At 42.6% G+C, this 21,111-nt stretch overlaps 1 protein-coding gene across 2 annotated transcripts in view; it reads right to left on the bottom strand.

Moving 5' to 3' along the window:
* TGFBRAP1 (transforming growth factor beta receptor associated protein 1) overlaps positions 1–20,388 on the bottom strand; it is a 30,504-nt gene extending 10,116 nt beyond the window's left edge. For both annotated transcript variants that reach the window (XM_063126221.1, XM_063126222.1), the window contains exons 1-6: positions 20,224–20,388; positions 15,481–16,185; positions 9,834–10,028; positions 7,770–7,924; positions 5,520–5,602; positions 737–1,078 (exon numbers count right to left, since the gene is read on the bottom strand). In XM_063126221.1, the coding sequence (XP_062982291.1) occupies positions 737–1,078; positions 5,520–5,602; positions 7,770–7,924; positions 9,834–10,028; positions 15,481–16,165 (1,460 nt within the window). In that variant the 5' untranslated portion in view covers positions 16,166–16,185; positions 20,224–20,388. The remainder of the gene's footprint in view (positions 1–736; positions 1,079–5,519; positions 5,603–7,769; positions 7,925–9,833; positions 10,029–15,480; positions 16,186–20,223) is intronic.
* Between the last annotated feature and the right edge of the window lie 723 nt (positions 20,389–21,111).

Below are 21,111 nucleotides of genomic sequence, written 5' to 3'. Positions count from 1 at the left end.
AAGAGAACTTTATTAAATTGTCATATGCTTCTAGGAGTTGGCATTAGGGGATTTGTTAGTTATAATATTTTTCTATTTGTAAAAATTATTTCCCCTAAAAATAAAGTTACAGATAAAAATAAATGGTTGGTGACCACAGGCCTCAACTTGTTCCAGAAGGGCAAGGGTCCTCATCCAACATGTAAAAAAATAATAATGGGCAGGAAAGAATCAGGGAAGTAACAGTGTATCTTTAAGGAGCGCCTGAAGGAGCACCTTATGCTCCTGCCCAACTGCCAAGATCATCTTCAGGGGCTCTTCTCTGGTTGCCACTGCCCACAATGGTGCAATGTGTGCTACCAGAGAACGAGCCTGCTCTGTAGTGGCCCCCCATCTGTAGAATGCCCTTCCCAGGGAGATCGGCCTTGTACCTTCACTGTATATGTTTAGACACAAGTTAAGACTTTCTTCTTCCAGCAGGCATTTCATCTTTAACCTGTTGCTCCAATTATTAACTTTACCACTGTCTCTTTAAGATTTTTTTTAATGTTTTCATCATTAAAATCTTGATATTTTCACTGTTGTACTTATTGTTCTGGTTGTTAGTTTACTGTGGGGAAGAATTATGCTTGTAAACTGCCCCAAGGGCATCTCTCAGTTAGGCGGTACATGCATTTAATTCAATAAATAAGGACGCCCACCACTCACTTTGAGGGCTGGGACTCTAGGAAATATGCTCTGAAGGGCACAAACTTACTTTTTGTGCTTTTCCAGCCATGCAGCACTATCTGGGAGAAGGCAGAAGTTCTCCGTGACAAGCAGATCTAGAAGGCTTTCGTGATTGGACTCTGCATAGAGCTTCAATAAAGCTGTATCAATGTCTTCCTTGTAGCCATTGGCTATGTCAGTGCTGCGTACTTCACTCAAGTAGGTCATGAGAAACTGCTTGCACTTGACCATCTTCTCCTGGTCCCCTTGCGTCAGCTGGTTCAAGTCGGCATATTCGTGGAGGGGAGGGTGAGATCGCATAAATGAAGAGGAAGTAGGCAACAGGAAGGGGTAGAGAGAGATCAGCTCCCGGACATCAAGCTGGCCGCTTCTGCAATTACAGTGTCAAACTAGATGAAGCAAAAAAGAAATAAGAAGTATACATAGGCACACACACACCCCGCATGCACACAGAGAGAAGGATAGTAAGCTTTGCGCTCTCCGCGTAAGAGAATAAGGATGCTGTTACAGCTGCCCACTTGTTAAAGTTCTTTAAAAATAAGCTTTCTTTAGCATAAGAAATGTTTCATGAGTAACATATTAAAGACGACACTATGACACTCCATAGCTATTCCATATATGCACTACAAAGTATAAGACCAGGATTAACCAAAGGAAGACAGGAAAAATTCTCAAACAACATAGTGGTTGTATTTTCACCACCTCAGCTTAATACATCAAGCTTTTTACCAGTACCCTCAGCCCTGTCAAGCAAACAAGCCAGGAAGCTGTAATTAACCACAGGTTAATTTAGAGTCTTCCTGGTTAGTTTATTATGCTGAGATATGATAATCTGAACCAGGCCACTATTTTCAATGCTGTTTTGAGCTGAACATCCTTTTAAAACCCTTCTAAGATATTTCTAGTAGTCTGGAAAACTCAAACTGCACCGTGTGTGGGCGGGGGGGGGGGGGGAGGGAAGAGGTGAGGAGATTTACTAACCTCAAGGTTTCAGTCCAATTTTTAATAGTTTTTATTGGGTATTTTTAACTACTGCCGCTTCCTCCCACCTTGCAATTTGTCTTTTTACCATAAAAGAGGCAAGCTCTTTATAGTTCCAGAGAGGGCAAATAAGAGTCGATGAGATGGTTTGCATGTAATGAGAAGGCAAAGAAAAAAGGGGGGAGTAACCCTACTATAAGAACGCTATGTATAGGATCCAAACCTGAAAAGCATGTGAGTGTAACACAAGAGTCAATGGAGAGTTCTACTGTGATGTTAATAAATGTATATTCAACTCGAGCGGCCGGACGCAGAAGAGGGGCGACTTTCTGGCCACCCACCCGCGTTCGGATTTCTTTAATTCCTCTGATTTAGCACCTTCAGGTTTCAGATTTTCCCTCATCATGAGATACTTCATGCTGATTTCTCACCTCCCTTAATTTGTCCGTCTGGCTGAAACAGGAAGGTTAGTAATAGGATCGTAGAATTGGAAGGGGTCTACAAGGCCATCTAGTCCACCCCCTCATGCTCCATGCAGGAATCCGCCTTAAAGCATCCCTGACAGACGGTTGTCCAGCTGCCTCTTGAAGGCCTCTCCTGTATGTGTGTGTGGGGGGGGGCACCACCTCCCTGGGTGCCCTCAATATTATTAGCCCATACTGCGATTATTGCCCCTCAGCCCCCCTTTCACTAATGTTCCACGCCATCCTGAATGCCAAAAGCCCGCAGCCTCGGGGCTCCCTTTTGCTTTGTTCAGCCTCCCCACCTTCTTCCTTCTAAAACCGCTGTATTTGTCACACACACATCCCGCCCGCTAATACTGACAAGCCCCAAACCAGACTGCTTCTTCCCCCATTCAAATGATCCCAGGCAGAAACGTCTTTTCTGCCGCTCCTCTTCTCCATGATTTGAAGCCCACGCATTTGCCTTGCTAGACATTAAAACGGTTCTTTAACTGGCCACAGGACCTTCACTCAGTTTTGCACACACACACAAGCATTTTATTTCTTTTGCACCCAGCTTTACTATGGATTTTTAAAAGAACACAGGAAGCTGCCTTCTCCGGAGCCAGACACTTGGTCCATCTAGCTCAGTATTGTTGACTCTTCTCCTGTTGACCTTCAAAGCTTTTCACGGTCTAGCTCCTGCCTATCTCTCCTCTCTCATCTCACACTATTGCCCCGCTCGTGCTCTTCGCTCCTCTGATGCCATGCTTCTCGCCTGCCCAAGGGTCTCTACTTCCCTTGCTCGGCTTCGTCCATTTTCCTCTGCTGCCCCTCATGCCTGGAATGCTCTTCCAGAACACTTGAGAACTACCAACTCAATCACAGCTTTTAAAACTCAGCTAAAAACTTTTCTTTTCCCTATAGCTTTTAAACTTTGAGTTTGTTCTGACTCTATACTGTTAGCTTCACCCTTCCCAGTGCCTGTTGACACTTCCCTGTGCCTGTTTGCATTCTCTTTCCCTCCTTATTGTTTACTACAACTTTTTTAGATTGTAAGCCTATGCGGCAGGGTCTTGCTATTTACTGTGTTATCTGTACAGCACCATGTACATCGATGGTGCTATATAAATAAATAATAATAATAATAATAATAACAAAGGCAACAATAGTATATGTAAATCATCTATTACTGCAGGTATGATTTACATACACTATTGTTACCTTTGTAGTTGAATATACATTTATTAACATCACAGTAGAACTCTCCATTGACTCTTGTGTTACACTCACATGCGGTTCAGGTGTGGATCCTATACATAGTGCAATGAGAAGGCGCCATGAGTGAATTGCCCTGCAGGGATTCTCACTGCAGCACCAGCCCCCATTTTTGAAATTCACACTGCAGTGGGGAGGTGCCACAGCTTGCCGTTACGGGTAGGTTGCTGGGGTGGTTAACAAGCCACTCGCAACTCTAAAACAGGCCATGGGTTCCGGGTGGCTTGTTAACCACCCCAATAATCCACCCTCGCTGGGTTCACACATAATGACGAACTATGGCATGGCCCTGCTGCAGTTTGAATTTTTGAAATACAAAATGGCAAGCCCTCTGGGAAAATTCACCCATGGTGGCTTGCCATTATATACCCCCTTGCTTCACAAATAATTTAAAAGAGAAACAACCTGGCTCCAATCCTGCTTTGAATGCCATTTTTTCTTGGGAGAAAGGTAGGGTACAAATTAAATAAATTACACAAAAGAACCACCCTTTTGCCTCCATCAAGATGCCTATGCCAGCAGGTAAGCCTTTAAACATCAACACAGGGCAGCAGCAGAATCACGTCTGCTTGCTCTATCCTGACTCATGTAGTATACGGTATGCGAGGAGCACGAAGTCCAAAGGCATAGGCCTGGTAAAATACAATGGTTACCACGCAAGAAGGAGAGAGGCCAGAGAGAAGGATCCTAGATTATTGTGGATTGAGTTCTACATAGGTATGTGCTATTTACATGTGTGTCTTAGTGAAATTGTTCGTGTTTATAATTACCTGGTTCAGTATAGGAGTTTCCCTTGCTCACAATACTCAACGTTATTGCAAACTGAGTGCTATTTTTACGCCAAAGCCCTTCTTCAACTTAGAATGTTAAAATGATATTCTGCTCATGCAGTTAGCGAACCAGGCATCCAAATTCATGTAGTTCTACAACAAGTTTTTAAATGGTTATGTAGTTTACAAAACACAGTGCTGCCTGAACAAATACATTGGCATTATATAGGAAGCTGCCTTATATGAGTCCCACTAGCTCAGTATTGTGTACAGTGGCAGGCAATGGGTCGCCAGGCTTTCAGGCAAGATGCTTCCCCAGCCCTACCTGGAGTTAGCAGGAACCGAACCTGGGGCCTTTTGCATGCAAAGCAGGTGTTCTACCACTGAGCTACAGCCCTTCCCCAGCTGCCACTTCAGTTGTGTAGGGGGGTACCAAACCAAAACTACAATGCCATGGGGAGACGGGGACACATGCAATAACAGGTACACGTACAGCACCAGTGTGTATGCGCCAACATTATGGTCATGAAGCTGATTGGTGGGAGATCCAGGACAAATAAGAGGAAGTATTTCTTCACACAGCACATAGTTAAATTATGGAACTCACTACCACAGGATGTAGTGATGGCCACCAATTTGGATAGCTTTAAAATCCAAGAATTTTATCCAGGAATTTTGGATAAATTCCTGGAGGCAAAGGCTATCAATGGCTACTAGCCCTGATGGTTGTGTGCTGATCTCCAGTATTCGAGGCAGTAAGCCTGTGTGCACCAGTTGCTGGGGAACATGGGCGGGAGGGTGCTGTTCCACCATTTCCTGCTTGTTCATCCCTGGCCGATGGCTGGTTGGCCACTGTGTGATCAGAGTGCTGGACTAGATGGACCCTTGGTCTGATCCAGCATCAGGGCACTTCTTACGTTCTTAAGACAACTCTTGCAAGTGTTTCTGAACGCTAGCCAAGAAAGTTGTAAATACCAAGTTGATTCCAAATAAAGTCTGTCACATGAGTTGAATCCCAACTAGACAAGACAATAGGCAGAGCAGAGGAGTATGATCTCGTTATCCTATTATATACCTAGTATACAGAAATCAAGATATCTCCCAAAAGGACTTGGGTATATGATAGAAAAGAGTTTGCAGCATTGGTCACTACTAATCAAAAAGAGCGACTCCAATTGGGCCTTGGCCTATTGCTCCAAATCTCCTGCCTTTTAAGTGTTTCAGTCTAACCACTGAAAATGTCTCAGAACGTAAGAGCCTTCGAAGCCAAGTGCATGGGTTTATTCAATGCTTGATTAACACCCTGCAAGACTGTTTCTCACCCTGTATGAAGCATTACCTGAAAAGTTCTTTTGCTTCCAGGAACTGAAGCTGTGCAAACTGTATAAATCCTGCTTGCTGCAGGATTCGCTTGTACATTACCTGCAAAGGAAACAAGAGGTATTTTAAGTGTGCAAACCATGTATTATGGGGTCACTAATGCATTAGTTGCTCCTTACTGAAATGAGGAATAAGCCAGGATTGGCTTTCTATTTACAGGTCATTTCCCACACAGTTTGTATTGCTTTACACAATATGCAGACCTAAAGGGATGGAAAAGGCCGGAAGCCCATCCTGAGACTGCAAAGCAGAACCTTCTCTCTCTCAGTCCCCAGCCAGGTCTGCAAAAGGCCGCCAGGTGAAGAACAGAAAAAGTGCCTAAAAAAGAAACTGCTACAGATGATTCAAGTGATTTCTGAGCAATGATCCTAGGGATACTTCAAACCTAGTAAGGAGAACAATTTTATTTAGGAAAGCTCATAAGAGCATGTGGATTATGTGCACTCACATGCATTCATGCCATCTGTATGACAGCAATAACTGGTCACAGCTACATCTGTTTAAGTCTGGGATACATGCTGTCCCCTCCACAGACATGCTTCCCATGCATTTGTAAACAGACACTTGGAAGCAGACATTGCGGGGGAGTAGAATAGTTTATAAACAAATTTCTTTGAATCAAGATGCAGTCATCCATTCAATTTCTGAGTTACCCTATAGCCAAACCTGTCAGGGCAACATACATTAAAAAGCAAATACGGTAATATTTGCTTCATTCTTTAAATGTTTAAACACACAATTGCCCACAATGTTCACCATTTTTACCAGTTCATTCTAATTTGATCACAACTTAACTCGTCTAGCTCAACATGAACGTGAAGCCACCAACGCCTTTCCCCAGTATTCTACATCAAATTCACTGAGATGAAATGTGCAAATTCAGTATTTACTGTTAAAAACCTAGGAAGAGGATTGGTGTGTACACACAGACACATGACGATTAGTGCTGGCACAGCACTGAAAGGAAATGTGTCAAGAGGCCTGAACTATGAACTAATATAGTAATTTACTACTTGCTGAACAGAATCTTTTGTATATTGTCTGTCCTAAATTATTATAATTAAATTACATTTGTCTAATCACAGGCAATACAAAATTAAATATATAGCACAGAGAAAGTTAATTATTCATCTTTAAGTCATCAATACATTTCTGTTAGTATTTCAAAGCCACAGTATGGGTATTATATTTATTATTTGACTGCAGTATCACTTCATCAGTTCTGATGAGACAACAGCTCCGTTGAGCTCCTCTTTCCATCAACTGTTTCCATTCATGTTTGTCATTATAATAACTTTGGAACTTTAAGAACTGGTGGCTGAATTTGTTTCCCCAACTCCCCATCCCATTCCTTTTTTGTTGTGTCTTTTAGATTATAAGCCTGTTGTTTGTTATCGATCTTATGTAAGCTGCCCTGGGAGCCTTTTGGCAGTAGAGGAGGGTAAAAATGCAGGTGCTGGGGGAGGGGGGGTCACAAGGGGCTGCAGATCACAAAAACTCACCCCTCCTCATTCCGCTGATAGAGGCTTTCCATTGGCAGAGGGACATTCTTTGGATACTACACACACCGACCTGGTTCCCAGGTAAAACCGGTGGATTGTTGGGGACGCGCAAGTGCATAGCTTGCAGTGCGCCCACCTCTTCCGCTTCAAAGAACAGCCCACAATCTGCTCTTCTGTAAGTTGTGCAACATAACATGTGAACCTAGATTTCTGGGCTATTTAGGGGCTAAATAACCTAGCATATTGGACATCAAGCTGCACAACCTTCGAAGCAGCTGATCATGGATTGTGCTATAAAGTGGAAGAGGCGGACATGCACTCCTGATAGTCCATTGGTTTTTAAACCAATGTACTGTCGCTACATGCGGTTTCCAATGTGTGAAGTGCTTCGAAAATGTGAAGTGCATTCTACAAATGTTTATTGCCTGCTCCTGAACTTGCTACGTTAGTAGCCCCATCAGGAAGCAAGGCCTGTTGAAATCAATGGAACTTGCTTTGAGATGAAAACACACCCAATCTAACCCAACTCTACAGCCTCCTAACAGCACCATTCATTCGGAGGGCATCCTGTAAACTGCACTGAGAACGGCACCTTCCTTGCAATTCCAACATGTTATCAGATCAATCAAAACAAAGCTTCACCTTCACAGCTTGTTTGCTACTCCATCATCGTCACATGGCTAGATATATTTAAAAGACAGACAGACCTGAAATTTCTCTTTTGGAATAGTTCTTCGGGCTCCCTTTGCTAACACTAGGGCTTCTTCGACTCTCTGACTGGCCAAAAGATCCTGAATCTGCCTTTCCAGAGGTAGCGGCACCAAGATGTATACTCCTTTGGTGGTAGCTACAATTACTCTGCCTGAATGTTAAAAAAAATGAAAACAAAATGTCCAATTTACATTTGACATCACAGCAAAGAATATTATAAAAGATAGAATAGAATATTGAATACAGCTTTTAAGAAGAGAAATACACCATTTCAGGGGAAATACAACACAACAATTTCTATCAGATAATGGTGATTCACCATGAAGCAGGTGGCAGCTAGCAAAAATCTAGGTAGCAATGGGACTGACAGCATCATTCTATGCATGTTTAGGCAGAAAAAAGTCCTACAAGTCCCAGCATTCCCCAGCCAGCCATGCTTTTTTTGGTCTAAACATGCATAGGATTGCACCCTGAACACCTTTGTTGCCCATTTTAGTGAAGGGGTTCTAGGAGGCAAGAGCTAGCAGGTATTCACAAACACCGTTAATATATACAAATGCTTGCTTATGCTTCCACAAATGCATTTTCCCTCAATTTTGAAGAAGTGAAACTTCAGTTTAATGGAATCTAGATTTGCTGATGTTTCTTAGTTATTTATAGAATTCAGCAATTGCCTTTCCACAGAAGTTAGTTCAAGCAACACTTGCACAAAGAGCACTACACTTTCACATTAACTTCCATTTCTGATTGTAGGCAATGGTTCCTCCTGAATCTATGAAAGTTTTCTTGTTGGTGAGAATAATGACATGGATCCAATGGTGCCTACCCGCTAGCAGAAAGCCTCTTCCACTCACAGAAGGGACGTTTTCAGCCTAGCAGAATACTCATTGTGCCAGAAATGACACCAATTCAAAATTGTTGTTTAGTTTGCTCAAGCTCTCCATCAAGAGCTTTTAATATCCCAGGTGAGTTTATAAGCTATATCTTGTATCTTCTTATGTACCACCCTGTTTCTCATCTCGCAATGCAATCCCAGATAGATTCTGCCACCCTGTGAGAAGGCTCAAGAGTTCTGAGAATAATACCAATACATTTTCTCCTTCTGCTCAACTGCTCATGGTTCTCAGTGATATTAGAGGAATCAAGACTGAAGAGGGGGTAAACAGACTTCGAATCTCATCTACATGCAGAATGATACAGCTAGAAACTTGACTATTCATTGTTCATATATTTCCAAGAGACAAAATCCACAAGTATGCATCAGTAATAGTTTTAAAAATAAAAGTCTTTGAACTTCATTGTTGATGAATGAATCTGGAAAATGAACCAGCTTTGTCTATTGAACGCTCAAAGAATAAACTTAGGACAGGTCTTCCAGTAAAAACTGCTGCCCTTGAACAGCTAGCACCCACTCCAGATCTATGATGTGGTTGTCCCTTCACTCACTGCCTCCACCGCATACACCATGTCTGGCAAATTCTATAAAACCCACATAGTTATATAAATATCTCATGCCCTGTAAATATGCACATTCACAAACTTTATTATGTGCAGTCTCCAGGTTTCCTTGGCTCAGAGTACCATTGGTCCTGAACAAATGAAATAAAAGCATTCAGTCTATAAGGCTAAAAACATTCAGTCTATATGGTACATTTGTTGGGTACACACAGGATGAAGGAACGTAGATATCACGGAATGTAATTCAATGCATAGCGCTAGCAATAATGACCTTGTGCTAGTGTGAATCAATGCATTAGCACTCGCTAGACAAAGGAGGAAAGTGGCAAAGGGTGGCTTTCTCCCTTTACTTAGCACATTTCCAGTAGCACAATGTCGTTAGCACTAGCGCTGTGGCAGCATTGGATACTACCCATAATATTCAATTGAGCATTGATTGGGGAAAACAGGTTGGTAGTGAATTCTTGGCAAGTCCCCACCCTTTGCAGTTTTAAAGATTATAAAAAAAATTAAACTTAAATATTCTCCAAAGCAATTATTTAGGGGGGGGGGGAAGGGGGGGAGTCCACATGTGCACCACTGCAAGGTTAACAAGATAGTACCTTCAAAGTCTTGTAGGATATGACCATCCTTAAAGGGTAGTGTCTGTTTTTGTTGCTGGTCCAGCATACTATGCACTGTAATGAAATCTTCATCAAGAGCAACTACGTAAGGAAAGCAGAGGGCAGCACCAATCACATTTTCTGACCAGTGAACTGGAGCACGCTGGGAAATGCCATCAACAGTTGCAAACATACCTGCCAGTTAATAAAGGGAATAATGAATGAAATATTATTCAGACAACCAGCTGATTAACTGGATTTTAAACTGTTATTTGCATAGATTTACATACTGCAAAGCCTCAAACGAAGGTGCCTTTTGCAAGAGTTCAGAACAAAAAAAGTGTTTCTCTCATGTGCATGATAACCTGAACACTAATTTAATAAACCCTGCCATTCACTGTTAGACGGAAAAGTCATTAAGATTTCAAAATATCAATACCGAAAATTATATTACTCATACACAAAGAAGGACAGGTCCTGGGGCTGGCCGAAGACATGCTACTGTCTGAGCAGGAGCAGAAATAGTTTCTTTCCCTACCCCATCAAAGTGTATAATACCCAAGTCCAGTCAAGTTATTTTGGCACTAGGGCAGGAAAACCCATAAGCGTCGCTTCCAAGCAGTAAAAATGAAATAATAATTTCATAACCAACAACTTGCTGCCCTTTCATGACTGCTTCTCTTTCGACAACCATGAAGATCCATCAATATTGTGGAAGAATCAAGAAATAAGAGGATGTGCTATGATGTCAAATCCAACATTCTGTGCTTCTGTTGCCCTTGGTTTTTACTGTTAAAAGGGAAGAAATATTAAATTCCATTTTGAATCAAAGAGATTGAAGGGAACTTAGTCATCATCTAGTCCAGACACCTATTCAGTAGAGGAACCTTGCAACTAAAATATCCCTGACAGATGGTCATCTAGACTCTACTTAAGTATCTCCAGTTAAGAGAACACACCACGTCCCATTCTGTTCCACTGTCAAACAGCTGCTAACCTTAGGAAGTTTCAAGTACATTCCAACATCTATTATGTTCTAAACTTGACTGTAAGCGGAAGGAAAAGGCATTATGACAACAATCCTAAGCATTTTAATTTGGAAGCAAGTGCCAGAGAGTTCAATGGGACTTACTCCCTAGTAAGCATGCTTTTCATCCAATCTAGTGCTGGAGGATAAAAATCTAACACCTAGACCAGGCTTGGACAATCTGTGGCCCTCCAGATATTTTGGCCTACAACTCCTATCATCCCTTACCACTGGCTATGTTGTCTAGGACTGATGGAAGTTGCAGGCCAAAACATATGGAGGGCCAAAAGCTGCCCGCACCTGATCTAAACTAAGCCGTGACAGGTTTTTCAGCTTGTAAATCAACACAACATAGGCACCAAGTGAACCTCTCTAACAAGCTCATCCTATAACTAGGGTGCCGCCACAGAAAAGGCCCAAATGTTAAAGGGCAGTGCTGCAAAAGGTTGCCTGCATCAAAATCCTATACAGAATTTGTCCTATACTGGGATCAGAGTAATATCCTACAAACAGGTTTGCTGGATCAGACCAAGGTAGGATCTCCACTGGAGCCCCTTTCATTTCCAAGGCACTGCTGTGCCAATATTGTTTTGACTGATGCTTGGTTGCCACACAATAACGAATACAGCACAGTAACTGTAGTTTTACAGTGTGAACAAGTGCCACACACCAATGTACTGTGTAGTAATTGTGGGAGAAGTACGAGCATGAAAGATCCCATCAGCAGAATTTTATCACTTTGTAACACAATTTTGTGCCACAGGTTGCTTCATAGTGCTTGCATTGTGTTAGAAGTGGGGGGGGGGGATGATTGTAAGGTGAGCCCTACCGTCTCAAGTCCTTTTTTAAAGTAATGTTTAACACCTTTGTACCTGCAAATTTCCACATTACTTTAATCAGAAACAATAGGCATTTTACAAAGAGGCCAGTGAGAGTTTCACTGTGGTGGTGGCCACCATTTTAATTATCCGGGCCGTAGTAGAGGCACACCATAGATTCTTGTTATGTGCGAGAAGGAGGATTGTTGGAGTGGTTGACAAGCCACCCACAACCCTAAAACATGGGTTCTAAGTGACTTGTCAACCAGTTCACATACAACAAGAAACTACACCACACCCAAATATTCAAAACAGGAAGGCCTGTGGGGAAATTCACAGACAGTGGCTTCTCCTTACATGTGAACCAGGTGCGCACTTGCATAAAGTCCACCTTATGTGCCTACTCACCCACCACCAAAACACATTTTCCAACACCCTCTGCAAACTAACGCAAAAGCCAATGCACATATACAGCCATCTGCTATGTAGGGTGACCACAGGGCTCCTGTATCTTTAACAGTTGTATTGAAAAGGGAATTTCAGCAGGTGTCATTTGTATATATGGAGAGCCTGGGGAAATTTCCTCTTCATCTCAACAGTTAAAGCTGCAGGTGCCCTGTCCTCTGGTCACTCTAGTATAGCTCCTGCACTTTAACTGTTGTGATGAAGAGGGTTTTTCACCAGCTTCTCCATATATACAAATGACACCTGCTGAAATTCCCTTTTCTATGCAACTGTTAAAGATACAGGAGCCCGGTCCTCCATTTCATATGGTCACCCTACTGCTATGCTCTCCTTATATCTCAAGCAAAGTTTCATCTTGCCTTATCTGAAGACCTCCTTACCGAGGACTAAGCACCATTGAAATCAATGCGGTTTACTTCTGAGTAGACAATCATTATGAACTGATAGTTTTTAGAGGCATGGAAATGAAAGAAAAAGGGGAACAATTGGGAAGGCTTGAAAAGGCATCCCAAACTTTATTTTCTTCAAAGGAGGAAGAAATGATTTCACCCACCATTTCTTGGGCATGGTAGAGAGAAAGAAAAAGGAGGAGGAAGTCCTTCAGAAGAAGACAGAAAACTGTCATGAAAAGCTGATTGCTGCCCTTCTCCTCAAAGACACTGCTGTTTTGCATTTGGCACTGCAAAGGCTGCCTGGTCAGCCATTTCATTTTTAAAAACAGTATTGTTCAATGCTCCACAAGAACTGCGGAGCACTGTAGGTGTGCATTGGCAAATACAGTTTTAAAAAAGTAATGGCTGATGATGCTCCTCTAATCAGCAAATGGTGGACAGAACCCTACTTCTTCCCCACAGAGCTTCTCCCACATCCCACCCAAAGTGAAGGGGAAAACAAAGGTTGCCAAATCAGTTCTGTAGGCAGAAGCCACACCAGGACAAGTTACGGTACCATGAGTTTAGAACCAACCAAAATTTATACTGCATGGAATATACAAGACATAAGTAGCATGAAGAAATCTGGGATACAACCAGAGTGTGCTGTGCTGAGCTTCGCTTAGCACCAATCTTATCAGCACAAGGTTAATACTTTCCTCTGCTCCCAAGCATTTGATAGAGCTTTTAATGTCAGTTCTTTTATCGGGTCTCAGTATTTTATTGTAACTGTTTTCCAGCTGTTTTAAATTGTTTTTAAATTTTATATGTCAATTTTTTTATATTATGTCATATTTTGGGTTTTAATTTTTGTGAACTGCACAAAGAGCATTGTGTATTTAGTAGTTCAGAAATGAAATAAAGGAAAGGAAATGGTTATGGGAGTGCACTGTGTGCCGCATGAGTGAGCCAGACATTACAGTGACAGGGGAAAACCTAGGGCTCATCTACACCAAGCAGGATATTCCACTATAAAAGCAGTATATAAAAAGCAGGAGCCACACTACTGCTTTATAGAGGTATTGAAGTGCACTGCAGGATCTACACTACTGCTTTATAGTGGCAATGAACTGCACTGACAACTGTTGGGGCCCATGACACAACTACACCAAGCAGGATATGACACTATGAAAGTGATATGAAAGCTGTATATGGTATGTGTCAATGGGCCCCAACAGTTGCCAGTGCACTTCAATACCACTATAAAGCAATAATGCGGTGCCTGCCTTTTATATACCACTTTCATAGTGGAATATCTTGCTTGGTGTAGATGAGCCCCTAGTGTTGATTGGCCCAGGAGGCCATCTAGCCTAGCATTCTGTTTCCAACAGGAGCCAGACTCTGGAAGCTCACAAATGGGCCATTAAATCAATGTCCTGCTCCCGTCTATCCTATTTAACTGGTTTGATGGTTTACTTCTTTCAATACATGGAAAACCCATTCAGCTATCATGGAAAATAGCAGACATTTCTTCCACATCAGTGGCCATTGCTGTAAGAAAATACGATTCAAGTCACAAAGACAACAGCGGACTCTCACCTTGATTACAATCCTGTTTAGGCAATGTGCCATTCCTCAGATCTCAAGGAAAGCTGGAAATTGTATATGTATTTTGTCTTACAAAATATCCAGCAACTCTCAATATGAGGCTGTTTTCCCCACCCAGAATTTTTATGAATGGCAGTTTTACAAAGACAACCTTGTTTGAAAATAATTTGCCTGAAAGGAATTCAGGCACATTAGAAAATACTGCAGCACAAATATGGGTGATTTTATGAAAAATTATCTGTATTAGCTACAGTAGGAGGCTATGATTCATCAAAAGCAAGTTGCTTTTGAACCTTGAAACTGCACCATAAACTCCAGAGTTGTCTTAATAAAGCTAACCTGGGCTATCTAATTTGTTTCTAACAGCATCGAGTCCCTGACACAATTCTATTCACAATTTAAGCCCTATATAGGGCAATTAGAAATGTAATGTAACAGAATTTGAAATTCCAAAACCCACCAGAATTCAAATTATGCTATTAATAGCTTGATCCTATGGAAAGTTAGGCAAGCCTGAGTCTTTTGATTTCAATGGGCTTAAGCCTGCATAACATTGCATACGATTGGGCTGTAAATAGCATTTGTAGCTGAGTTTAGACCCTTTCAAATCTGCCCTTTTTAAGAGCAAGCTGATTTCTGCAAATTTGATCGGTCATTAAATGGAGCTCTTCCACACAATTAGCTTTTAGAGACAACTCTTCCCTCAAAGCTGAGCTTTCATGTTACTTTCTTGATAGGAAATACAGTACTTAGCAACTCTTTTCTCAGATACAGCCATTGCTAATACAACCATTCTTGGCTGGCTATTTTTGTTGTTGTTGTTTGTTTCCAGCTGTATTTTGTTTTGTGAGACAAAGTTTTTATAATTTAGTTCTAACTGCTTTTATTGATGATTTTTTATTGTTGGTTTTAGGAGACTGTTATATTCATTGCTGCAAATTGCCCGAAATGATGCAATTGCACCAGGAGAGCAGATAGAAGTGTATAAGCAAATAAAATAAACAAACGCTTGTATGGGATGGAGTAGCACAAGTGTCAGAGGTATTACGGTATATTTCCCTTGACATCTTTAACAACTAGACAACATTCCAGCCCAATGTCCACCACCATTTTATTTTTAAATTTGCTTTTATTTTCTTATTGGTTTGCTGTTTGTGTGCCCTCCTACTGTGAAATCCTAGCTTGTTTTACAGAAATACAATGGCATGGTATTGATACTAGATAAAGATTTCCCAGAAAGTTGCATAAAGGAACAAATTTGAATGGAGCATGTTTTGTCTGATTGTGAAGAACAAGCCTTGAGGGCAGACAAGGCAAAAATCCTTCATATGGGATGCAACGAAACACTGCAGCCTTACCTAATCCTCCAGGTCCAGCCAACAGGAACTCTTGCCTGCCTATTCTTTTCACGATTGGTCGTCTCTCTTCACTAGAGTAAGGAAAAAGATCCTGGGAGACTCCAGTATTGTAATTCAGGATAATGTACTGGGTAGTCAGAGCGAGGCATAAATAATGGCCGTCTGCAGCAACAGCACAGGGCTGCTCTGGAGTAGAAAGCTCCTTCACAATCTGGACTCTGTCTTCATATACCATGAACAACTGGATGGTTCTCCGTTTGACTGAAACGATGCAAACCTCAACACAGAACGGGTCCCCACTCACAGGGTTCTCATTCAGTGTGAACGTCACAGCTCCCTTGATTCTAGCCCCCGTGGGGATGGGTTCCAAATTCATCATATTCATTAACATGATGGTATTGTCACAAAGCACCAGAAGTCTATTAAGTGCCGAAGCTGCTTTCAACTCTCCGACAGCCTTCCGAAAACTTAGATATTTATGCAGCTGCTTGGTGACCGAAAATGCCGTTTTTTCGGACGGCGAATTCTTCTCTTCCAGGAGGAAGTGACAGATAGACCCATCATTCGTCCCAATATAGAGGTTCCTTCCACAGCACTCAACACATTCAATACTGATTCGAGCTTTGTCGCCCATTAGCATTTCCCGCTCAACCGCGGGGACAAGCTTGAAAGCCTTGACACTCATTGTGCTTTCCAGATGGCCTGCTGAGTGAAGAAAGAGAGGCTGTATTTTTATTCACACCCATGCAACACAGAAGAATAAATAGGATGTTTAAAATCAATCTGTTCAAATCTGTAGTTCATTAACATTTCTTAAAAATAAGGGGACTTTACAATGGAGCATTAGAAACAGTACATCTGTTAACTGATAGCCAGTACATGGGCAGACTGAAACTAATATAGGGCAAGCAGATTTGAACAAAATGTGTTCAAAATATGCTGTCCATGGGCCCTAACCTCATCAGCTCCAGCATCTGGTAGAGTTGGAGATGGGGAAGAGGACACCTCCATGATGTTACAGAGCATGTGTCTAGCTTTGACCAAGACAGCACCACTGTAAAACTACTATATAGAAGGACGCATGCAATATACATGCTTGACATTTATATATTATTTAGTACATTTATATCCCACCTTTCTTCCATCATGGAATTCAAGGTGGTGTATACATGGTCTTCCCAGGCGCTTTCCTAATCCAGGCACTTATCAAACCCAAACCGTCTAAGCTTCAGCCAGGTAGCTGCATCATGTGTCCTCAGACCATATCCACACAGCTTTGCCCATACACAGCCTGCCCACAACTGTTACCACTGGGAGTGGGAGGAGAGAAAGAAGTAGGTCTTAGGAAGAAACCACTCTCTCTCCTTTAACAACTTCAGCAATACAAGTTGTCTCTTTTCACCCTAGCTATACACAGAACTACACAGGAGTCTGTTTCGGGAAACAATTACGTTAAGCTTATTTTAAACTCTATTGTAAAGTGGAGTAATCAATGCTATTGAACATCAGTCCCTCAAAATTATTAAAACTAAACATAAAGACAGATTTAGGTTCCTGATCTTCTAGTATTCTGTTCTTTGGAATACGCTCCTATCCAGTTTTCAAACTTTTACAAGTCATCATCATGAGGGCTAGGAACTTGCTTTTCAGAAGGGCTCATTTCCAGTGATAAAGAGCAGTTCTGACATGGATCAAGACTGCTTGAGTTGGGTACGTAATCTGACATCTTCCAGCACAGGTGCAAGAGAACTGCATCACACATTCCCCTTCCATCTTACATACAGAGGTGAACTTCTTTGGCAAAGCATGGATAATGTAAGTAATAGCTTTAAGAGGTAATATGACACAGAGTAGGAGGGCCATTGCCATTATGCTCTGATTGCAGGCTTCCTGGAAGCATCTTGTTGGCCATTGTGTGAAACAGGATGATGGACTAAATGGACCTTTAGTCTGATCTAGTAGGGCTCCTCTTATGTTCTTGGGACGTACCAGCCATGATAAATAATTGTCAGTTATCATCTAGTTATGTGTCTATACTAATCATATGTTATAGCTATCTCACCATTTACCAACGTGTTAACTCAGAAGCCCCATTGTGTTCAATGGGTCTTACTCTCCAGTAAGTGTGTTTATTTATTACATTTATATTACATTTAGGGTGGATTCCTGCATGGAGCGGAGCGTTGGACTCGATGGCCCTTCCAACTCTACTATTCTATGATTCTATATACAGCCCCATAGCCGAAGCTCTCTGGGCGGTTTAGAATTGCAGCCTTAGAGTGGCAATGATAATATTGGTTTAAAAGTAATAATACTTTGATAGATTTAACCATTTTTCTTTTTAAAAACATTAAAGCATCAAGGGTAATCACTTATTACTTGTATACAAAACATTATTACATCCCAGGTCTTCTTACTTGGAAGAAACCAATATTCCAGCTTTTTCATCTGAACTTGTTTGCTTGTATGGCCTTAGAAGACCAGCACATTCTAAATTAAATTTCTAAAAATTATTTAAATTATAATGTTTATATCACATTCTATCTTTGTAAAAAGTGTTTTACTAAAATAGTACATCTATGCAATTCTTATTTATGTTACATATGCTCACACAAATCACACTTTTATCCCAGAATAAACTACCTGGTTTTACTTTCACAATTTAGGATGTAATCCTGCACATGCTAGACAGAAAAAAGTCCCACAACTCCCAGCATTCCCCAGCCAGCCATGCTAGGAGTTACATGACTTTTTGCTGTCTAAACATGTATAGGATTGCAGCCTTACTTACCCTATTCCTCATGCCTACTCAGAAGCCCCATTGATTTTAATGGGGCTTACTACCAAATAGTTGGATATATGATGATAGCCTTACTAATGTTTTAAACACAAATAAAGAGCTGGTGTATCATAGGGACTAAGAGTGAGATTCAAGAAATGCACAATTCAAGTTTCACCCAAGCCACAAATCCAGACCACTATTTTCCAGCCTCAGCCCCATATGCAATATAGGGATAATAATATTGGCCTATTTTACAGGTTTGTGTTAAGGATTGCTGAGAACGTAAAGTGCTTTGAGCACTTGTCATTCATTCAGTCATTCCATTTATTACATTTCAATTCCACCCAATAGCCAAAGCTCTCTGGGTGGTTTGCAAAGATTAAAAACTTTAAAAATACAATACTGTAACATAACATAGAAACCATTTCCATACAACACACACACAGTAAAGCATTTTTTTAAAAAATGTGTTAATGTGCAAACTCTTAGCATTATTAAAAATGTATATCTAGAGGTAGCTACTCTGATCTTGAGCACCCAGAATACATGCAATAGCAAAAAAACCATATGGATCCATGACAGAATATTACAACACACACACACTAATGATGCAGAAGTTGGTCAGCAATTGCAAAACCCAACACATCAATTCTTTAGTCAGAATTCTTGCTAACTGGAATGAAACTACAGCTTCTTCCCTTAGAGATTATACACTGCCTTCACGTGTTGCTGTTCTAATATGACACACTACAAAGCCCTAGTAATGCTGTTTTAAAGCAAGGGTGGGGAATGTGTGGCCCACCAGATGTTGTTGGACTTCAACTCCCATCAGCCCCAGCCAGCATGACCAATGGTAGAGTGATAACAGAAGTTGCAGTCCAACAACATCTGGAGGGCCATACATTTCACCCATCTCAGTTTTAAAGATTCCGGACATTGCTACTTATAAAAATTAGGGTGCAATCCTATGCATGTTTAGACAGAAAGAAGTCCTACAATGCCCAGCTTTCCCCAGACAGCATGGCTAGGGCATGATGGGAATTATAGGAATTTTTTCCTGTCTAAATATGCATAGGATTGCACCCGTAGGGGACTGCTTTTATGGACAGCTTGACTCCTCAAACTCGCATACTATCTATTTTTTCAAGAGCACACCACTACCAGTGCAAACCTTTGGTGGGCATCTTTCTCTCTCCCCTCAAAGTGAGTCAAGAAACTTCTGGCGGGGGTGACACATGCCACTTCTCTCTGATATTTTTTTTTAAAAAATGGGATTTCTTTTCTTCTTTTTAATGCTTTGTACATGGAAAGGCAATCAACAAAGCAGCTTTCCCTGACCTGATGCCCTCCAAGTGCTTTGGACTTCAACTCCCATCATCTCTAGCCAAACATCTATAGGGCACCAGATTGGGGAAGAATGCAACAGAGCTACCCCACCACCACCACCTGCAGTGTGAAACAAGCTACTTCCTTGTCACACAGAGCGCCTCGTTCTAATGGGGGAAGAAGCAGGTCATGGTGCCTCTGCACCATTTCATACAAGGAGCCAGGGAGGCGCCGCGGCCGCTGCAGCTTCCCCCTCGATTGGATGAGCCTGAAGAGGGCCAAGCCTTCTGCTCTCCATGCTAACCCTGAGATGGGACCTGGCGCTTTGCATCACCCCCAGCTCCAGCAGCCGCCTCCGAAGCCAGGCCGGGCTCGGAGCGGCTACCACGATCCTGCCCCCCTGAAGCCCGGACACCACGCCCACCCCCAGGCCGGGAGAGGAGAGGGCAGGCGCTGGGCTGGGGGAACGGCAGCCGTAGGATGCTGGACCGCGGCGGGTCGGCAGGAGGGGGATGACGGAAAGGGACGGGGCTACGGAAGGACGACGAGGAAGGGCGGCTGGACGGGTGTGGTGGTGGTGGTGGAAGAGGAGGCGGTGGGAGGGAAGGCGCAGCGGTGACTAAGCCCCCCGTTACCAGGTCTGTCAGAGCCGGGGCCTCCCTCCTCTCCTCTCCTCTCCTCTCCTCTCCTCTCCTCTCTGCTCCAGTCAAGGCCAGCCGGTCCACCCGCTTCCAGTCGCTCCAGGCCCCGGCGGTGTCAGCGTCTCTCCCGCCACCGTTGCGAGGCGCCGCAGCTGATTCTCCCTCCGGGGGCGGCTCCCCGGCCCTTCCGGTCACAAGGCAGGCTGACAGACTCCTCCCGCCGGCTGGCTGACAGGCCCAAAGGCAGGCGGGCGGGCAGGCAGGAAGGAGCGTTTAAAAGCCAGCCAACTCACACAGCGCCATCCGCTACGCATGTCGCCTCAGAAGCCGAATGAGACTTCCTCACAGGTGGGGACAGCGTATAGGCGCGCCCCCTCAGGGAAGTCCGCCCCACCGAGTTCAGTGGGGCTGGCTCCTCCCATAGGACTGCAGCCTTAAAGAATCTTCCGGTGCAGCCTCCCTGAAGCTGGTGAGCGGACTCCAAATGTTTTGGACTTCAGTTCCCATCCGCCCCAACCAGCATGGCCAAAGGTCAGGAATCCTGGAAGTTGTAGTTGAAAACGTCTGGAGGTTTGGGGAAGCCTGCTCTAGGGACAACGGGAAAGGCCTATAGAGAGCTGTTCTAATTATACTCCTTGGATTGCATTTCTTGGTACACAACCATCCTGATCCCAATTCCGCTATCTTCATTTCAGGCTAATTCTCAGGTTAGGGTGCATGGAGATTTCAGCTGTACTGGGAAATAAATTGTATTATAAAAAAAACTCAGTGGGACTTTTGTTGACTAAGAATGCATAGGATTGGGCCAAGTAAGCATGCATAATTACTTAAAAACAAGTCCCATTGAATCCAGTGGGAGTATTTATTTATTTATTTATTCTA

Source organism: Elgaria multicarinata, chromosome 5, assembly GCF_023053635.1.
Source record: "Elgaria multicarinata webbii isolate HBS135686 ecotype San Diego chromosome 5, rElgMul1.1.pri, whole genome shotgun sequence".
Lineage (NCBI taxonomy): Eukaryota > Metazoa > Chordata > Lepidosauria > Squamata > Anguidae > Elgaria > Elgaria multicarinata.
The sequence above is the reverse complement of the archived record's forward strand: the minus strand, read 5'-3'. Positions and strand labels throughout refer to the sequence as shown.